The sequence below is a fragment of the Budorcas taxicolor genome, chromosome 3 (genome assembly GCF_023091745.1).
Source record: "Budorcas taxicolor isolate Tak-1 chromosome 3, Takin1.1, whole genome shotgun sequence".
In the NCBI taxonomy this organism is placed as follows: Eukaryota; Metazoa; Chordata; class Mammalia; order Artiodactyla; family Bovidae; genus Budorcas; species Budorcas taxicolor.
This window is the reverse complement of record NC_068912.1, coordinates 15843549-15863265: the sequence shown is the minus strand read 5'-3', so window position 1 is coordinate 15863265 and position 19717 is coordinate 15843549. Positions and strand designations below refer to the sequence as shown.

General features: G+C 58.6%; 2 protein-coding genes across 3 annotated transcripts; both read right to left on the bottom strand.

Annotated features, from left to right (window-relative positions):
- Positions 1–1912: 1912 nt before the first annotated feature.
- Positions 1913–6591, bottom strand: MUC1 (mucin 1, cell surface associated). Its single transcript, XM_052637575.1, has 11 exons — positions 6531–6591; positions 5875–6048; positions 5515–5634; positions 4975–5214; positions 4495–4914; positions 3809–4194; positions 3641–3696; positions 3394–3524; positions 3124–3245; positions 2894–3043; positions 1913–1981 (listed from the first exon to the last, which is right to left on the bottom strand). The coding sequence occupies exons 1-11, from the start codon at positions 6589–6591 to the stop codon at positions 1913–1915; spliced, it is 1929 nt and encodes a 642-aa protein (XP_052493535.1).
- A 2427-nt stretch (positions 6592–9018) lies between these two features.
- On the bottom strand, positions 9019–19117 carry THBS3 (thrombospondin 3). Of its 2 annotated transcripts, XM_052638111.1 has the most exons (23): positions 19010–19117; positions 17804–18010; positions 16906–17162; positions 16698–16800; positions 15848–15874; positions 15563–15645; positions 15423–15474; positions 15141–15289; positions 14650–14790; positions 14332–14409; positions 13808–13960; positions 13489–13599; positions 13289–13396; positions 12853–13012; positions 12401–12519; positions 12212–12264; positions 11736–11929; positions 11397–11575; positions 11239–11287; positions 10862–11058; positions 10446–10618; positions 9374–9513; positions 9019–9287 (listed from the first exon to the last, which is right to left on the bottom strand). In XM_052638111.1, the coding sequence occupies exons 1-23, from the start codon at positions 19086–19088 to the stop codon at positions 9229–9231; spliced, it is 2871 nt and encodes a 956-aa protein (XP_052494071.1). In that variant the 5' UTR covers positions 19089–19117; the 3' UTR covers positions 9019–9228. The 2 variants fall into 2 exon arrangements, with proteins under 2 accessions (XP_052494071.1, XP_052494073.1); XM_052638113.1 differs by lacking the exon at positions 12401–12519 and having other exon boundaries at positions 12212–12260.
- Positions 19118–19717: the final 600 nt, after the last annotated feature.

Sequence of the window (19717 nt, the reverse complement as noted above, 5' to 3'; positions counted from 1 at the left end):
CTTCTGTGCTGGATGTGGCAGGCCAAGGGGATGGAGGGTTCCCTGCTATTTCTTAGAGCAGGGGTGCGCGATGGAGCTGGTGCCTGCGGGAAGGAGGTCCCCAAGCCCTGTGCTCTCCAGTCTTCTGCCAGACCTGTGCCCAGCCCAGGTCCAAACTGACTATGGCTGCCAGGGGGCACATCGCTCTGGTGCTCCCCGCCCTCCCACCACCACCACCCCACCCCCATGGGGCGTCTGGGCGGAGCCCTGCAGGAATGCGACTTAGGGTGCCCAAAGAGAGCAGAGGCTCCTGGCACAAGGCCTTTCTGTGTTCCCCCATTTCTTGGATTATAGGAAACAGCCTTCATTCAGCTTCCATGACCTTCCCTGAGTTCCAAGGGGCAGATTCAAGCAATTGTTAACTAGGGAAAGGAGGGAATGGAAGACCAGAGAGAAACAAACAATCAAGAACAGTCTTGAGCAACACCCTGTTTCCCCATCAATGGATATTCACAATACCTTTGAGCTGTTTTGTAGAAATGGATATCCCCTGCAGGTGGGAAAAGTTAAAGATGGGACCCCAGAGCAGCTGGTCCTGAAGGTCGATGATGCTGAATTCCAGTTACCTCACCACCAACCCATCAGAAAAATGTCCATGAGCTGATCATGTGCTCTTTGAGCAATTACTGTAAATCTTCTCCAATTTGTGACATACGGTTTTGAGGGCATTTGCCCACTGTGGCTGCCTTCACCTGGCAACACAATAAAGCTATTCTTTTCTACTTCACCTAAAACTCTGTCTCAGAGATTCAATTCAGTCCCGGTGTACAGAGAAGCTGAGCTTTTGGCATCAGTGCGTCAGTCAGGGAGTGTGTGCGTGCTCAGTTATGTTTGACTCTCTGTGACCCCAAGGACTGTAGCCCGCCAGGCTCCTCCATCCATAGAATTTCCCAGGCAAGAATACTGGAGTGGGTTGCCATTTCCTTCTCCAGGGGATCTTCCCAACCCAGGGATTGAACCTGAGTCTTGTATCTCCTACACTGGCAGGCCGATTCTTTACCACCGAGCCATCTGGGAAGTCTTTGACATCAGAACCAGAACTATTTCCCCACCCCTGGGGCACCAGGTAGTAGACCCCAGAGCCAGTAGGCAGGTGGGGCAGTCTGGCATCAGGCCCTGGATCTGACACGGACCTTATCGTGGCCCTGTTGACTCTGCTGCCTTAGGACTTACTTCACACCCGGACAGCTAAGAATAGAGCCGCCTGAGGGCACCATGCCAAGTGGAGAGGAGGACGCGGGAGTGAAATCCAGGCCTGGGGATAGGGGCGAGCCCGGCTCTCGGGCAGGCAGAGCTGGGTCATGCTGGCTGCTGGAGCCTCAGGCTTTTGTTTCCTCCTTCCTCGTGCGCTGCTGGCCATGCAGGACAGGCGATAGGAGTCCGTCCGCCTGCACTCCAATGCCATCTCCTCTCCAGCCTCCTGCTTCTCAAATGAACCCCGCTCCTCTGGCCTTCTCTTCCCCTCCTCTCCCAGAAGTCTCTTCCAGACGCCCCCGCCCCTCGCCACACACACACACATTTTGACTGCCCCTCACCCATCCACAAGTCACAGACAACAGATCAGAAGCTGGTAGTGGGCGCGGAGGAGGCCCGCGTTTTATTCAGCAATGTTCACGTTCCCACTCCCGTTTCCAAGCACTCCAGCCAGTCTTCCTGGGAGCCGCTGCCTCCGGCATGTCCCCAGGGGCTCAGGTGGGCTTCACCAGGGCTAAGATGGTTTAGGGGACTTGATGGGTCCTGTGAGGGAGGCTGCGAGCAGCCCACCTGAGTGCCCAGTTCACTAGCCCGGAACAGAGCTGGGGGCGGGGGTCCCCAGAAGTCAAGAATTCCAGGGAGGCAGCCAGTACTGGCTGGACTCTCAGCAGACGTGTCCCTACAAGTTGGCGGAAGTGGCTGCCAGGTTTGTATAAGAGAGGTTGCTGCCACCGTTGCCTGCAGAAACCTAGGTAGGGGCAGAAGAGATCCGGGATGAGCGGCAGAGGCTTTCCTGGGACAACCTTCCTCCCTGGGGTCCCTGGATGGCACCCCAGGATGGGTTGAATGGTCCAGGAGCCTGACTAGCTTTCAAAGGGTTAATCTGGAGAGAGCACCTGCTGGTCACCACCACCAGCCAGATGACTGTAAACAGGGCCACTCCCCCTCCTCCTCCTGCTCCGGTTCGGTTCACTCCCTCCCCTTGGCTCTCAGCACCCCCTGCTTTCCCCTCCTGCCACTTTCTCCCTCCATTCTCTGCTCCTCCAGCCCAAGGAGGTGTACACATTTCTGCAAAACTGGAAGAAGGAAGTCCCCAGGCAGAGGAAAAGTCAGGAAAAGGAAACTCTCCCTTCCCCCACTTGGAGTGGCCTTTCAGCCCCAGATGGCAAAGTAATTATTTACTAGGTCACGGAGGGAGGGAAAGGCAGAAAGAAGGAAGAGGGGATCTGTGCCTCCCCACCTTGCACCCAGGCTCACCTGGCTTGGTGAAACTTCTTTCCCAGTTCAGAGACCCCCTTCTCCCCACCAGCCTTTCCCAATCTACCCTCCATTCTTAGGAGACAAGCTGGGACAAGGTGCTCCTTCCATGAAGGGTTCCCCTGGGTGCAGTGCCCCGTTCATGCCACCTCTGGGCATCCCAGTTTAGTTGAGCTGTGAACGCTCTTCTGGGGGTGCTAGTTGTGGGGGGCACACCCTCCTAAGGTCCCCCTTCTTCCCTAAGCCTTTCCCACAGAACTCCTTTGACCTCCACCCCAGCCTTGTCAAGTCACGGCTTATTTCATGTCACCTCTTCTAAGTTCTTTGGGTCTTCCCAGTACCCTTTCAGAACCACTGCCCAGACAAAGCCCTTTCGCCCCACCGCCGCCCCCGCCTCCCTCACCTCCTCATAGGGGCTCCGTTTGGTACTGCCAGGGGGCACAAAGCGCCCATGGGTGTGGTAGGCGGAGTACTCGCTCATAGGATGGTAGGCATCTAGGGTTGGAAAGATGTCCAGCTGCTCACATTTCTTTCGTCCACACTGACACACAACCTGGGGAGACAGGAGGTTATGGGGGCGTGCGGCTCCTTCCAGCAGGGGGACTCTATCAGGGCTGGGGACTGGGCACTCACCAGGGCAATGAGATAGATGATGGCCAGCGCAACCAGAACGCAGACCAGCACCAGCAGGGCAATGCCCCAGCCAGGCACCTCAGATGCAGACGGGGCAGAGGAAGGAAACTGGGCATCGCGCACTGAAAGGAAAACAGTGGTCAGAGCAGTCTCCCAAAGGAGGTGGCTCTCCCCCTACCAGCTCCAAGAGAAAAAGCAGGGACCCAGATGCCGGAGAGAGAGGGTCCCAGGCAGGGTGGTGCTGGCTGGCAGCTGGGGGAGAGGACTCACCACTAACTCCACTGATGGTCAGGCTATAATTGGCTGCGTGTGCTTCAAGCTGACTGAACTGTGCCTTCACCAACTCGGCAGTGGTACCCTCTTGGAAGGCCAGAGTTAAGTCTACCACCACAGATCCTGGCCTGGTTACAAAGAAATGGGGAACTCAGCCATGGGCCCCAGTTTCTGGGTCAGTACACCCTCCCCACAGTCATGACAACATTCGCCAGTCCCACAGAGTCCACACCCAGAACTGTACCTGAACTTGATCTCTGAGAGGCCCAGAAAATCCCTCTGTTTATAAGTCTGCAAAATCTGGGGTGAGAGGGAAAGGTCTAAGATTTGATGCAAGTGCCTCAAAGAGTTCTGAAGGCCGCTTCGGGGGTGGGGGGTGGGGGTGCGTGTTAGAGGAAAGGCAGCTACTCACCACATCCGAAATGCTTCTCTGCAGCTCCTGATAGTAGCTGGTTTGGGGATTTTCCAGGGAAGAGTTAAACTGGAGGTTTGTAATGCGAAAAGACAGGAAGAACAGGGAGACCTGAACAGACAACTGCTGAGAAGTCTTAGGATGGGAGGTGGTGGAAAGTGCTGTACTAGGGCTAGTGCTCACGGCAGCTGTCCTGGTACTGTGGCTGGCAGCAGTGGGGGCAGTTTCAGAGCTGGGGACTGAGGATGGAGTGCCCTTGCTGACTGGGGTCGTGGTAGCCCTGGATGAGGTGCCCTTGTGTGCTGAAGTGACCATGGAGCTCGACATAGAGCTGGTGGTCACGGACGAGATGTCACTGCTGGTTGGGGATGAGGCGGCGTGCTGACCTGGAGAGGCAGCCGGGCTCGGGGCAGGGCTGCTGATTGCAGTTGAGGCGCCGTGGCGGCCTGGAGAGGCAGCCGGGCTCGGGGCAGGGCTGCCAGTTGGGGTCGAGGCGCCGTCGTGGCCTGGAGAGGCAGCCAGGCTCGGGGCAGGGCTGCTGGCCAGGGATGGGACAGTGTCATAGCCTGGAGAGGCAGCCGGGCTCGGGGCAGGGCTGCTGGTTGGGGTCGAGGCACTGTCGCGGCCTGGAGAGGCAGCCGGGCTCGGGGCAGGGCTGCTGGTTGGGGTCGAGGCGCTGTCGTGGCCTGGAGAGGCAGCCGGGCTCGGGGCAGGGCTGCTGGCCAGGGATGGGACAGTGTCATAGCCTGGAGAGGCAGCCGGGCTCGGGGCAGGGCTGCCAGTTGGGGTCGAGGCGCTGTCGTGGCCTGGAGAGGCAGCCGGGCTCGGGGCAGGGCTGCTGGTTGGGGTCGAGGCACTGTCGCGGCCTGGAGAGGCAGCCGGGCTCGGGGCAGGGCTGCTGGTTGGGGTCGAGGCGCTGTCGTGGCCTGGAGAGGCAGCCGGGCTCGGGGCAGGGCTGCTGGCCAGGGATGGGACAGTGTCATAGCCTGGAGAGGCAGCCGGGCTCGGGGCAGGGCTGCTGGTTGGGGTCGAGGTGCCGTTGCGGCCTGGAGAGGCAGCCGGACTTGGGGCAGGGCTGCCGGTTGGGGTCGAGGCGCCGTCGTGGCCTGGAGAGGCAGCCGGGCTCGGGGCAGGGCTGCTGGCCAGGGATGGGACACTGTCATAGCCTGGAGAGGCAGCCGGGCTCGGGGCAGGGCTGCCGGTCGCAGTTGAGGCGCCGTCGCGGCCTGGAGAGGCAGCCGGGCTCGGGGCAGGGCTGCTGGTTGGAGTCGAGGCGCCGTCGCGGCCTGGAGAGGCAGGCAGGCTCGGGGCAGGGCTGCTGGTTGGGGTTGAGGCGCTGTCGTGGCCTGGAGAGGCAGCCGGGCTCGGGGCAGGGCTGCTGGTTGGGGTCGAGGCGCTGTCGTGGCCTGGAGAGGCAGCCGGGCTCAGGGCAGGGCTGCTGGCCAGGGATGGGACAGTGTCATAGCCTGGAGAGGCAGCCGGGCTCGGGGCAGGGCTGCTGGTTGGAGTCGAGGTGCCGTCGCGGCCTGGAGAGGCAGCCGGGCTCGGGGCAGGGCTGCCGGTTGGGGTCGAGGCGCCGTCGTGGCCTGGAGAGGCAGCCGGGCTTGCGGCAGGGCTGCTGGCCAGGGATGGGACAGTGTCATATCCTGGAGAGGCAGCCGGGCTCGGGGCAGGGCTGCCGGTTGCAGTTGAGGCGCCGTCGCGGCCTGGAGAGGCAGCCGGGCTCGGGGCGGGGCTGCTGGTTGGGGTCGAGGCGCCGTTGTGGCCTGGAGAGGCAGCCGGGCTCGGGGCAGGGCTGCTGGTTGGAGTCGAGGCGCCGTCGCGGCCTGGAGAGGCAGTTGGGCTTGGGGCAGGGCTGCTGGCCAGGGATGGGACAGTGTCATATCCTGGAGAGGCAGCCGGGCTCGGGGCAGGGCTGCTGGTTGGGGTCGAGGCGCCGTCGTGGCCTGGAGAGGCAGTTGGGCTTGGGGCAGGGCTGCCGGTCGTAGTCAAGGCACCATCATGGCTTGAAGAGGCAGCTGGGCTTGGGGCAGAGCTGCTGGTTGGAGATGAGGCGCCATCGCGGCCTGGAGAGGTAGTTGGGGTTGGGGCAGGGCTGCTGGTTCTGAGTAAGGTGGTGGTTGTACTCCAAGAAGTTTCTTTAGTGGGACTGGACGTTGGGCTGCTTTGTGTACTGGAAACTTGTACAGTACTGCTGGGGCTTGTGGGGACAGAGGCTGTCAGGGTAGTGACACTGGCAACTGTAAGAAATCGGGGTTACAGAGTATGGTTGGGGGAAATTTCAGCATAAGGAGAAAATACATTCTCTGGCATCTGGGGAAGTAATGCCAGAAGGATATGGGGAGTGGGCCCCTGAGTCAGCTCTCTTTCTCCTTCCCGGCTGGCAACCTCCATCTCTCTTCCCATATCATCTGTCTGCTCCTGGACTGTGGGCTTTCCCACTCCTAAGATTTTCCTCTCCCAATTCCACCCCCAACCCCTCCAGACCTCTCTTCAGGACACTTGCCTGCTCCTGGCACCCACTGTCCTCCAGGTGTGCGTGTGGGGTCTCTCCTCAGGTTTCCCTTAGCCTCACTCCTTTATTCTTCCTTCTGGCAGAAACTAGGCCACCCCTGTCTGCAACTTCTGCCTCTTGGATGCCATCTCCCAGGAAGCAAAACCCACAGAAAGCTGGGAAGACCACAGGAGCAGGGCAGCCCCCTCCCCGCCTTGCGCCCCTCACCTGTAAGCACTTGGAACAGCAGCAGCAGGGAGAGGAAAGGGGCCTGGATGTCCGGTGTCATGGTGGTGGCGGAGCGGTGGGGAGGGGACAGAACAAACTTGGGCCGGAGCTGCCCACGAGGTGGAGCGGACACAGGCGCCTGCTGCTTTATACCGGTCCCCCGCCTGCCCTAGGCTCAGCCAGAGCAGGTGACAGGTGACAAAGCTCCACCCCCTCCCCCTTTCCCTACCTCCAACCTCTTCCTCCTCCTCCCCAACCATTTCTGGCCCCTCAAATAAGGTATGTGGGCTTCAATCACTCAACTCCCTGACAACCTGTTTGTTTTCTAACTGGCCTCCCCCCTTTCACCAACCACTCCCTGGCTCCAGAAGGTGGTGGAGGAAGTCTGGAACCTGACCTGGGTCCCCATGGTCCTATTTTAGCCCCAGGACAACAGCCTTGGTGAGACGAGTAACAGAGAAATTGAACTAGGTCAAAGTCCTAGCCCAGGGCCGGCATTGTGGGTCCTCCACACCATTGTCCCATTCTCACTGGGTCGCTTGGAGTCCCACTCTGGGGGCTGAGAAAGGAGGGGAAGGCTCGACAATGCGTAAACTCGGTGCTAGTTTTGGACCCCTTCCCCCCACTACTTCCTGGATAGCCCCACCCTTCTAACCTCTCCCTGTCCAGTTCTAAACACGGTTCTACCCCGAAACCCACAGTCCCCGCCCCTGCCGGACTTTCCAGCAGCCCAAGTTCCTTCCTTGACTTTCTCTCGAGAAGGGGGCGGGGGAAGAAATTTCCACTTAGCGAAGTACGTAACTCCACCAAACCCTAGGGTCTTTCCTTTCCCCGAATCCACCAGGTAGCGGAGGCTCGCTGGCCGGGCTCTCCCGCCCTCTAGCGGTCACCGAGAGCTTCACCCGGCCTTCCCGAGAGGGCTGAGGGGCTACCCGGGTCAGGGGAGAGGAGGTTGGGTGGCACTGCCTAACTAGGGGCAGAGAGAAACTGGAGAGAGCAGGCCCTAGCCAGGAGGGGCAGTGGCTTGGACATAGAAGGGGAGGAACACACTGTATCATCGATGGAAGGGTTGGGGGTTTTAGGAAGGGGCTCAGACCTGTCGCAGAGCTGTCTGGAGGAAATGGCGCTAAGTGGGTGGGGTACTGAGTTATGTGGAAGGGGCACACAGGTATTTGGGCGAGGACATCGGAATGTGGGAGGCGGAATGGGGCAGTTACGCATTTAGGAAGCAGAGAATAGGTGGGGCGACAGATGGTATTTAGGGGCACGAAACTATCCTTCGGAGAGCAGAGTGGCTTTTGGGGCAGGTATGCACAAGGCGGGGGGGTGGTGCAAAACAGTATATGAGGGTGCGTGATTTGGGAAAACCAAATTATATTTTGAAGGGCAGACACGTGGGACCGAGGAGTGTTTGGGGCCACAGCGGCGCACGTGGAGTTATCCGGCCCCATTCGGAGGTCCTGGCTTGCAGTCTAGACCGACAGAAGCAATTACGTCCGCATTAGGAAACAATTGTTAGTCCCAAAGAACACAGATTGCGAAATGAACTTTAAGAACACTTCGGTGCGGCGGGATTGAAGCCGGAGGAGCAGGACCGTAGCTCTCAGGCCCGCGCGGCTCCGCCGATTTGGCGCGGCTTTGTGCCGCGGCGGGACCCGGGGGCGGGCTCGGGGCTGGGGGCGTTACGTCATCGCGCCGGGGAGCTGGCAGAAGAGGCGGGGAAGCCGCCCCCCTGCCCCAGCAGGCTAGAGAAAGCGCGAGTATCTAGGTGGGCGGCCCCAAAACTTCAACCCCGGGCGTTGCCAGGCAATAGCCATTCAGTTCGGTTGCTGGGACACGCGTCACCATGGCGACGGCTCCGCGCCTAGCAGTCTGAGTATTTAAAGAGCAAGCGCGCGCAACGCCGGGGCGTCGGAAAGCGGCCTTCCGGGATATCGCGGTCTCCCCTTCTCCCTTTTTCCCTCCCCTTACCACCCCCTTCACCCTCTTCCGGGCGCCAAGTCTCTCTGGCCTCCGAGGTGAACCCAACTCCCCAGCGCGTCCTGGGTTCTCGGGCTGGTCCGGCTTCCAGCGGTGGAGAGCGGGATTCCGGGCCCCGGGCGGGCGGGAGGGACGGGACGCGGTGCAGTGTTGTTCTTTCCCCCGCCAATATTGCACTCGTCCCGGCCTCCGGCCCCCTCGGCCCCCCGGCCTCCCCCTCACCCCGAACGGGGCAGCCCCAGCCCTCCTGGCTGTCGATCCCGGCTGCTCTTAGACTGGAGTGTCGCCGCTGCCACCGTGAGTAAGTGGGGCTGGGAGGACTTTAGCCATCCTCCGACCGGCACCCCATCCTTCACCTAACCCCCGTCCTCCATCTCGTCCCCGTCCACACCTTCCTCTCCAAACTAGATCTCTAACTTACATTCTACTAGTCCTCTCCCTGCCCCGGAAAATCCCTAAAATAAGTAACTGCACTGGCTTAGAAAAGAACTGAAACTTTATGGCAATGTTCTGTTATCTTTCCTGGGGTTAGTGCCTGAGAAATACCCCCTTGAAAACTTCCCATCTCCTGAACAGTGGGGTCACCACCCCTCTGGGGCTGAACTCGTGGGTTCAGAGGAGGGTCGATGTTTAGCTGAGGGGCTGTAAATTAGACTCCAGGATGGACCCCAAGGCCCGAGGGTCTAAAATCAGGATTCTGAATCCAGTGGCCACCTCTTCACACTCTTCCCTGAAGCAGCTGCCTCCGGAATGGCTCAAAGTCCTCGGGCACTGTATCTGAGAAAGGAGATATGATTAAAGTCAAGATGTGACTCTCCCGTGAGGGCATAAGAGGTCAGGCTGTTCTCCGTCTCGAGCCTCACCATTGCATCGATACTGGAGATTGGACCAAATGATGTTTTCTTGGGAGAAGCAGAATACACCAAGACGCCCCCCTCGCATGGATGTGTCAATGATCACCCCAGAATCGGCCACTAGCTGGGGACCCTCATAAAGCTTCACCCTGTCCGGGATAGGAGTGTCCATTGGTGCTAGGTGCCAGTGGGCACTGCGCCACCATGAGCCAGCCCTGTTCATCCCCAACCCCCCTAAGGCTCACCGGGCCTGAGACAGAAGGGAGGTGGGGAAAAGGGAGGAAGGAAAGGGGGGAAGGAGGGGTGCTTTTCTCAGGCCTGGGGCCCCTGGCTCTTTGTCCAGCCCCCTTTGCATCTCAAAGCACCGGCCACATTCCTAGCGAGGATTGGGTTGCCATGACGATGAGTACAATGGGCTGGGGGGTGAAGTCACCCGCTTCCCAGGCTCTAGTCCACCCCCACCATCCCCTGCCCTGGCACCCCGCAGCCCCAGTCACCTTAAAGGGGAAACCAACCCAAGTCCCTGCACTCTGGGCTCTGGGCCATTTCCCCTCCCTTCCCTGTCATCCCCACCAACTAGGAAACGCAAAGTTGTGGACCAGAGCTGAACTGAGAGGCCTCAGCCTGGCTACTAAGAGATGCAGTGTGGAGTCTGGGCTTCGGTTGGCTCTTCTGTAAATGATGATCCCTTCCAGTCGGACTCTGATGAGACAGGTTCTGGGCTGGACCAGTGATGAGGTGGATTGATGTGCCTCTCCACAGACTGGCCTGGGCTTTGGAGGCTCCCAGATACACCCTCATTTTACAGAGAGGGAAATGGAGCATGGCAAAAGAAGGGCTTGCCTAACATTGTTTATAGGTCCTCAGCAGCACCAGAGCCCAGGCTGCCTGATGTTAAGAAGCAAGCAGGGCCAGGGCAGCTAGTCTGGTGAGAGGGGAGGTAGAGAGAAGTGGTTCCAGTCCAGGCCCATGGCACCACAGCAGTGAGCAGAGGGGAAGTCACGGGTGAATCCCAGCTGGAGAGGAAGGAAAGGCTGGGTGGGCCTGGGGTCTCTTGGGAGGGCTCAGCCCCTCCCCTCACCGAATATAGCCAACTTGAGGCCGGTGCAGCAGCTGCCAGCGGTAGGAGGTCTTGTCACGCCAGCCCACATTCCGTGGATCAGTCCACAGCAGTCGTACCTGATCAGGAGTATTGCCTGTATGCCACAAGGCATTCCTGAGGTGCTCACCTGGGCCAGACACTGATGTAACTGCCTACAGGGCATCAGCAAAGATAGTGGGTCAACCATAGTACCAGAGGAAGGGAAGACAACAGGCTGGTAAGTGCAGGTGGAACAGGGAGTCAGGAGAATGTTCTGGAGCCCCAGGGAGCCCACCTCCAGGCCAGATGTCTGGGTAAGAGGCTTCCCCCTGCTCAGGCGGTGGGGGCGGCCCCAGGGTTGGTGGGGAGGCCTTGGGAAAGGGCCCTGGACTAGGGAGTCTGGGCAGCTGTGGGACCTTGAGCTGCAGCCCCGGCTGGGCCACAGCCCGGAAAGGCGTGGCCTGCCAGTAGGTCTGCTCTGTTTGCTTCCACATGACCACGTAGAAGCGGCCGCTGTCCTGATAGCTGAAGAGAAAGCCTGCGTAGTCGTCATCGGTCACAGTGTTCACATGGAAGGTGCCTTCAAAGTCCACACCGTTGAAGGCTGTATATCCTGGGGGTGGGTGGGAGGGGAGGTGGGATCAGGGGCAGGGGTAGCAAAGCTGCTAACTCCCGTTGTGGGGTGGGGGTGGGGTGGGATGCCCAGTGGGAAGGCAGTGGCCCATCCTCTGCCTGTAGGACCCCCTCCATTTGGAAATTATTGAAATTGCTGAATTGGGTGCCCCTTACATACCAACTGCCAGGCCGGGGTCACTGTTCATGGTCTGAACAATTTCCATGCCCTGGTGGTGTGCAGTAAAGACAAAAGCCCTGGTTCCAGTGCGCTGCCCTCCCTAGGCTCTGCCTACTAGTCAGGCCTGACAGCACCCACCCAGCTCACTGCCCTAGTACCTGGTTGAGCACGACCCAGTTGGGGTCAATCTGAGCATCACCCTCAGGATCCAGGACCACGGTCTGATAGGCACGAAAATCCGTGAGGGTTACCTCTGCACTTTCAGGACACACATCCAGGGGGTCGGCCACCGCATCATTGTCAAAGTCATCCTCACACACGTCACCGACACCATTGCCTGGGCAGGATGAAGCCAGGTGCTCAGGGAGGCCCTGGCCACTGCCATAGCCAACACCACCACCTCAGGCCTCGAGGTGTCGACCTCTCCCCAGCAAGGCTTGCCACCTCTCCCTGAACAAACCCCACGCAGTCCAGTCCTCTGGCGACGCCAGCCTTACCATCTGAGTCCTTCTGATTGGGATTGGGTACCAGGCGACAGTTATCGGGACCAGGAGGCACGTAATCCGGAACACCGTCATTGTCATCATCCCCGTCACACTCATCTCCAAGTCCGTCGTTGTCTGAGTCCAGCTGGGAGCTGTTGGGCAGCTGTGGGCAGTTGTCCTTGGTGTCCTGATGTCCATCCCCATCACTGTCCAGAAGAACAGGCACCAAATAAAGGCTTTTGAAGGTACCGTATCCTTCCCCACTCTTCTGCTTAGGAGTCTCTGGGGTATACCCTCCATTCGGCCAGAACCCTTGCAGTCAGCCAGATGAGGTGGAGGTTCAGCAGTAGGAATGGGAGGTAGACTATGGGTATCGCCTCCTGCTCAACAGTAGTGGAGAGTTAAAGTTGGACCCTAGAGGGGATTGAGAACATGCTAGAGGAAGCCAAGGTTTCCCCTGAATTTCCATCTCTTGGCCCAAACCCTACCTGTCTTCATTGGTGTCACAGGCATCTCCCACTAGGTCACTGTCTGCATCTGTCTGAGAGAGAGGGACCTGCTCTCACCATCTCCTCTGGAGAATTCTAAAAAGGGTGACCTGACCACTTCCCATCCAAAGGGCTGGGCTTCATCCGCCAGTCACCCACCCCTTCCTTGCCCTCTCCATTCCCCTGTACCTGGGTGGGATTGCTCATTTCAGGGCAGCTATCGCAAGCATCTCCCACCCCATCCTCATCCCTGTCTGTCTGCAGGGGGTTGGGGACTTTAGGGCAGTTGTCCAGTCCATTGGGGATGCCTGGAAATATAATGGGGGTCACACAGGGTCACCGCTAGAACACAGTCACACTCTTGTCTTCTAGGTTGGTGAAAGTCCTGGGCTTTGTCTCCCATCCAGAGAACAGCGGGTCAGGAAATCTGCTTGGAGCTCGTCTCATCCTTTTGCCCACTCCCGGCCTAACCCCACACCCTCCTTCACGTGCCCACTGACATCTGCCACAGGTAACCTCTCACCCAGTCTGACTTCCCCCAGGCATCACCCTTCCAGAATTCTCAGCCTGCCCGCTTCATTGCTACCCTATCTGGACTCTTCATGGGGTTCCCAGCCACGCCCCTAGCCCCAGGCCTGCACCGTCGCCATCTACGTCGTTGTCACAGGCATCCCCTTCCCCGTTGCCATCTGTGTCTTTCTGGTCATTGTTGGGAACGTTGGGGCAGTTGTCACAGGCATCACCAAATGAATCTGTATCTGAGTTTTGCTGGTCCTTGTTGGGGAACAGCCGGCAGTTGTCCTGGGGTGGGAGGCAGAGAGTCAGGCCACCTTGCCCCATCCTTGTCCCTGCACCCTGTCTACGGTCCCACTCCTATGATGGTCCACTGCTGTGGCACAGTCCCACCCATCCAACTTCCCATGTCGTCCACGTCATTCTGGGTACCAGGCTTATGCCTCCCTAATGTGGAGCTCTGGGGCCCTTCCTTGGGAGCTGCCCGTGGCCAAGGGGGACGGGGTTATGGGATAAGGCAACAGTTGCCGAGGAGCTGGAAGGGGCAGGACATCTAGCCACCACCTCAACGTTCTTTATGCCGTCCCCGTCTGCATCATCGTCGCACTGGTCCCCCACGCCATCGTTATCAGCGTCTTCCTGCCCAGAGTTGGGTGTCAGAAGGCAGTTGTCCTAAAGGTCAGGGAGAGGAAATGGCTGGGTGAGCCCCGTTCTGTGCCAGCCTGGGGTGCCCTGCCCGCTCACTCGCTCGCCTGCCCCCGCACCTGCTTGCAGTGTTTATAGTTGTCCATGCAGGGCAGTGCCTGGTCCGGGTAGCCATCGATGTCCGTGTCGGGCCCACACACATTGCCATTCCCGGCCCAGCCCACGTTACACTGGGGCGACACAAAGGGTGGGGGTTAGTGGTCTGGGCTGGCTCCCCACACCCCACCTTCTTCAGGCTCTATTCTTACCAACCAGTTTCAGGGCCAAGGCCCACCTCCCGTTCCAGCGCAAGACCCCATACCAGTCCCTAGATGTGGGCCTTAGCCCGACCCCTTTCCCCAGATCCCCTGTTTCTTCTGAACCCTAGGCCTGGCTCACCGAGCAGGACACTGCACCGTTGCGTTCAAAGAGACAGTGAGCGTGGGCATGGCAAGGGCTGTGGGCCGGGCTGCGGCAGGTCCGGGCCGGGAAGCAGCCCTGGCTCTGGTTACCCACAAAGCCCAAGCGACATGGACCACACTTGAACGAGCCCTGGGAGGAGGGAGCGAGGCAGTGTCTCAGGAAGGAGGGTCCGCCCACCACGAGCAACATTATCCCTGTCCCTCGAGGCGCGTAGGAGGGACCCTCAGAGATGACAGGCCCGGTCTATCACTTATCTCCTTTAGTTCTGTCAACCTTTCAAGGAGAGTAAGAGCCCCATTTTTCAAGGGAGGACGCTGAAATGCAGTAAAGGTAAATAACTTGCTAAAGGCTAGTGAGAGGCAGAATCAGAATTCCAAAGCAGGCCGCGTGGCACGCCTACCATGCAGAATGTCCTGGGTAGAAAAGGAGGGGGGAAGCAGGAAATCTGAGGAGGGGGTCGCACTGCCCCACCACCCATGCGTGCAGAGTGTTCAGCTCACCACAGTATTGGTGCAGATGGAGTTGGGGTCGCAGCCACCATTGTTACCATCATTGCACTCATCGACATCGTTGCAGACCTGAAGGAGCAGACTTGGGGTAGAACCAGACTTACTCTGGGTCTCCTCAGGCATAGAAGAGAGCACTTGTATGGCATTATCTATGAACACAGACATGAAGCCCAGACCCAAGACCAAGGCAAAGCTGGCAGGTAAGCCAGGAGCCTCATCCCATTTATCCCAAGGGCTCGACATCGAACCCTGAAGCGCTCACCCCTGCAAGGCCCAGATCTCTTGTCCACGTACTCTGCCCACCCTGACCTGTTTGCTGGCCCGGGCGTAGTCAATGCCCACACCAGACACCCGTGTGCCTTTGTAGCCTCGGGGACAGGCCTCACAGTGGAAGCCAGGCATGGTGTTGATGCAGCTGGAGCCCGGGAAACAAGGGTCTGCGTGAGCACACTGGGGATCAGACGAGAAAGAAGGGGTCAGGTTCCTGCCTGTGGTCCTGGCCCCCGTTTGCGGGCCTCCCCTCACCCAACTTCGCCGAGCTCTGACCCCACCCTGGCCTCCTGTGGGTTTCCCCTGGCCGGCCCTCTCCTCTCACAATGCCCCTGCCGAGCTCCCGACTCCTTCCCTGCATGAGCTTGTAGTCTTTGTCCCAGGCCTGGCTCCTTCCCTTCTCACCTGTCTATTTTGGTCTCCAACCCCAGGTTCCTCTGCTTCTGACCAACATTCACCCCACCTTCCTGGGCCTCTGATAGCTCCCTCACCCCAGCTTTCTATGCTCTTCCAGAAAGGGCCCTCTTCACCTCATTGATGTCTGTGCAGTGGGTACCATTGCCCTTCAGGCCAGGAGGGCAGGGCCCACAGCGGTAGCCGGGATACTCATACACTTCCATGCAGTCCACGCCTCGGAAGCAGGGGTTGGGGCTGCAGTGAGAACGCTGTTCGTGGAAGCCTGGGGGGTGGGTTTGGACACAGTCAAAGCCACCCAGAGGTCACCATTTCGTTCACCAGAAGTGGAGGCTAAAGCCCTGGAGGTGGGGAGCACACTGATGAAATGTGGAGCCCTCCCCTACTCTCCCACTCACCGCACACCTGACACTCCATGATGGTGTTTCGGATCAGGGACATTTCTTTCACCTGGTAGACAGAAGGATGGGGAGGAGTCAGCTCTTGGCACCTGCCACCCCACCCAGAGTCAGCGCCACCCTTCACCAGCCCAATAAACCTGGTCTCGGATGTCATCCCGCAGTTCCACCAGGATCTGGTTGAAGAGGGTGAGCTGGGTGACCAAGGCCTTGGTCTGCTCCCCTGTCAGGGTCCAGGGTGCAGAGAGGCTTAGAACTGGGGCACCAGCCCTGACCCCTCTCTGGGTAATAAGCCGGGTGCTGCCACTGTTGCCCACCCCCCACCTTTAAACCCCACCCCATTCCTAGCTGAAGAGGACTTCATTTCAGGCTGCTGTATCTCCTCCCCACCCTCATGCCCCTTCATCTTGGCATGGCCTACTCACCTAGGATGGAGTGGAGTGCATTGGTCACTAGAGAGGACAAGAAAACACAGAGGGTGGAGATGTGAGGAGGGGCCTGGCTGGTTGAGGAGAAGGAAGGAGAAAAGGGCTGGTGCCTTGAAATAAAGATGTAGTATGAATGGCAGGAGGGCAGTGGTGATGGGCCAGCCCCACCAGCTCCTTCCACTGGATGAGGGTCCCTCTAAGGGAGCTGCCGCACAGTCAAGGCCCAGATCCTCCTGTTCCCAGGCATGGTTGTGGCAGAAGGGATCCAAGTGAGAGGTGACCGGTGCAGGGCCAGGGCCCCACTACATTCCATTTCCTCCCTCTTGAGCTTCTACCACAAGAGCTCTTTGAAAGATCTGGGAGAAGTGGACATTTTATTTACTTAAGAACCTCTGAGTATCCTTGTCAGAGAGACCAGGCAGATGAGAAATGCTTAGGGAAACTGCTGGTAGGTGACGATGCCAGTGGGAACTAAAAAAGTCCCTTAGCTCAGTCAACCGAGAAAGACCCAGCCACAACCTTCCTTGCCCCCACTAAAAGGTCTTCGGAGTTATACTTTTTTTTTTTTTTTTTTTGGATCCTTCTATTTTTCTGGCCACCCTGATAGGCAGGATGACCTTAACAGAGATTTTGTTGAGCCGTGCCTCCTGGGAATGTATTATTTGGAGATCACAGAGTCAGAGGTGAAGGGGATTTGGGGTAACAGAGTCAAGAAGCCCCAGGAATAGATGAGGAATAGGTGAGCCAAAAGAACTGTTGCTAAGGGGAAGAGAGGTCAAGAGGATGGAAAGTATCAAAGATGGCAGGACTGGGGCCCAGGATGCCCACTCACAGAAGCATGTGTTACCTGCAGTGTGGATGGACTCGTCTCCCTGGAATGGACACTCACTCAGGGCTCCAACCCGGGCCATGGACCCGCCCAGAATCATTTTCATGGATTCCACGAAGCCCTGTGGGGGGAGACAAACATTGTCACGGAGGAGAACCTACTAACTCCTCCTCCCACGGGTGCAAACTGTTGACCGACACTCAGAGGGTCTTCCTTTTCTGCTCACCTGCATCCTCAAATAAGCCTTCTGTCCAGTCCTAATCTCCAGCCCATTGACCTCTGCGGGAGGAATGGGGGCCAGTGCCGGCAGTCCAGCATGCTGGTCGCCCAGTTTGCAGTCCACATAGAGCTGCAGGGCAGGGCTGGGTTTGGACGGACCTCGGAGTCGCAGGAGAGCCGTGTGTGTGCGCCCGTCAGCCAGGCCTGCTTGCTGGAGGTTCACTGCATGCACTTTGCCATCCTCCCGCTGGTACCGCACCAGCACTGCCCGGAAGGGGAGGTCAGTATGCGCACTGTCCCCATCCCCTGTCTCCCAGCTGAGCCTTGGATCAGTTCTTCTGAATACCACATCTCTAGGGCTGTCAGTGCTCACTCAGCTATGTATCTCTCAATACCTTGTACATAACAGGTACACGAAAAATGGTTTTCAAATTGATTCAAAGACTAGGACTTTCTTAGTCTTCAGTGTCATCAGATCACTCTGTCCTCTATCCTTCAGTGTTATCAGATCGACCTATCTATCCATTACCACTCTATTATGCCATCTGATTACGTGAGGCCACTCTATCCCCTGCTAGGATGGCAACTGGTTCCATACCCCCTGAACTGTTCCAGGGATCTAAGAGACCTCTATACCACTGCTGGGGCACAGAGACAAGCCTCCCCTCCCCCCAGACATCCCACATCCAACTCCCCACACCCGCAGATGCCTCACCCCATTTCTTGGGTGCCTGGCCTCCTGAGGCACCTCCTAAGCGCCAGGTACCCCTGGTGCCTGGACATAGCCTGATGGGTCCTCAGTCCCCAGTGGAACCCAAAGAGAATTAAGAGGGCTCTGAGAATGGGGATGAGGAAGAGTGTTCAAAGGGGTCACCACTGCAGGAAAGGAGATGCCCACCAGTCACCTTTGTTGATCTTGCCGACAACAGAGGCCTCCAGCCATCGTGTGTTGTCCTGGCGCGAGTAGAGGCCAAAGAGGACACCACCCTGCTTGGGGGGCAGGCGGAAGGTGGACAAGAGATAGATGTCCCCAGTGGTGAGCAGGGCTGTCCGGATCTTCTCCACCACAGCTATCATCTGCCGGGACTCGCCCACTGTCAGCAGGTCGATCACTGGCCAAGCAGGGATGATCAAGGTCAGACCCCTGTTAAATGCTAAGGCCCGCCCTCTCCTCTGAGCCTTCAGGGGTGGGGCATCCGTTATCCCCACCCGATAGTGTTCACTGCCCCTTGAAATCCAACCCTTGTTGCTATCAGAGGACAAGGCATTGGGCCTCCCTTACTGCCACTCTGGGAACCAGCAGGCCTGAGGCTCACTTGAAAATACAGTAACAGAACCCCACAAACTTGAGATGCTCCCACCAGGTGGCGCAAAGGAGTCACTGCTGATTTCCAGCAGGAGAAGCACCTGGTGCCCACAGCACAGAAATGGGAAGGCAGTTTCTCTTTGCACCGCTGGGTTTGGCTCATCCCACACTCTAGTGCCCCTCCTCCCATCCTGGGGGTTCACTGCACTCGGTCTAGATGAGAACAGCTGCCCACTGAAGGCTGTGACCCTCCTGCTGTCTGGCTTTCTCCCACAGGAACGTAGGACCCAGCTCCTCTGCCTCCTGTGTCCTGGCCAATCTGTGGTTTCCCTTCCAGCCAGTAAAGAATCTGTGCCTGTGTCATCTGCTCCAACTACCTCTCCCACACCCATAGGCCCATCCCACCACCAGACCTCCAGGAGAGCCCAGACCTCTTGCTCCCCACCCCCATCCTGTTCTTAGGCAGCCAGGAACCCAGGGGTGGAAGAAGCCCACCTTTGAGCTGCTCTCCCAGACCCTGGGGTGCCTGGGGATGCTCAGACACCAACCCAGCCAGGCAACCCTAGCTAGCATCCAGCCCCTGAGTCCTCTGCCCTGGCCTCATGCTGACCCTGCCCAGCTCCCACTCATCCACCACCTTCCAGTGTCAACTCCTCCCCCACAGGGCCATAATTTCATCAACTCTTCCCTCTGATTCAGTTTCAGAACTCTGCCCTCTCCTTTGGCCCACATGTTCCCAGCTAGTCGGCTGGGGGCAAATGGGGAGGAGGCAGAGAAGGGGCTAAGAGGATTGGTACAAGCTTACCCTGCAGGTCCTGACTGGCAGATGCGAAAGTGCAAAGGAGGAGAAGAGCCAGGGCCCCCCGAAGTTCCTGTGTCTCCATGCCGCTCAGCCGGCTCACTACCCCTGGCAGGCAGGCGGCTGGGAGGGGAAAAGGCTAGGCGGAGAGCAGGAGCGGGGGGCGGAGGGACTGGAAGGGGGAGTTGAAGGGGGGGGGGGCCCCGGCAGGCGGTGAGGGGGGGCTGAAACAAAGAGCTGCCAATCACCCTGGAGACATCCCCAGCCCTGGGAACCAGGGACACTGGGGAAGAGTCCTGGAGGCCTCCTAACCTCCTGCCTCTCCTTAATGGTGCTCTCCCCCAGGTGCCTCCCTTTCGCCGCATCTCCAGGCATCTCGCTGTTGGGGGCTGCTACCGAATGCTACTGTTTTCTGGAAGCCACAGTTGGAGAAGGCAGGAACCCTTGGCAGGGGTAGTGCCAGACAGTGGGCATTATTCCACAGCTGGCATGAGAGAATTCCAAGGGAGTGGCTGAAATTAGCTTGCTATAGTGCCCAGGGGATGTCCGTATGGAATGAAGTTTGCTGCTCGGGTAGAGCAAGTGCTCTTCGTCAGGATGGGGGGTTGGGGGGGCGTTCCATGACTTGTGCTTGTGCCTCCATTTTCCCCTCACTCCTAGGAAAACTTGGAATCTGGAAGTGTCCGGTGGGAACTGGAGGGAGAGCCTAAAACA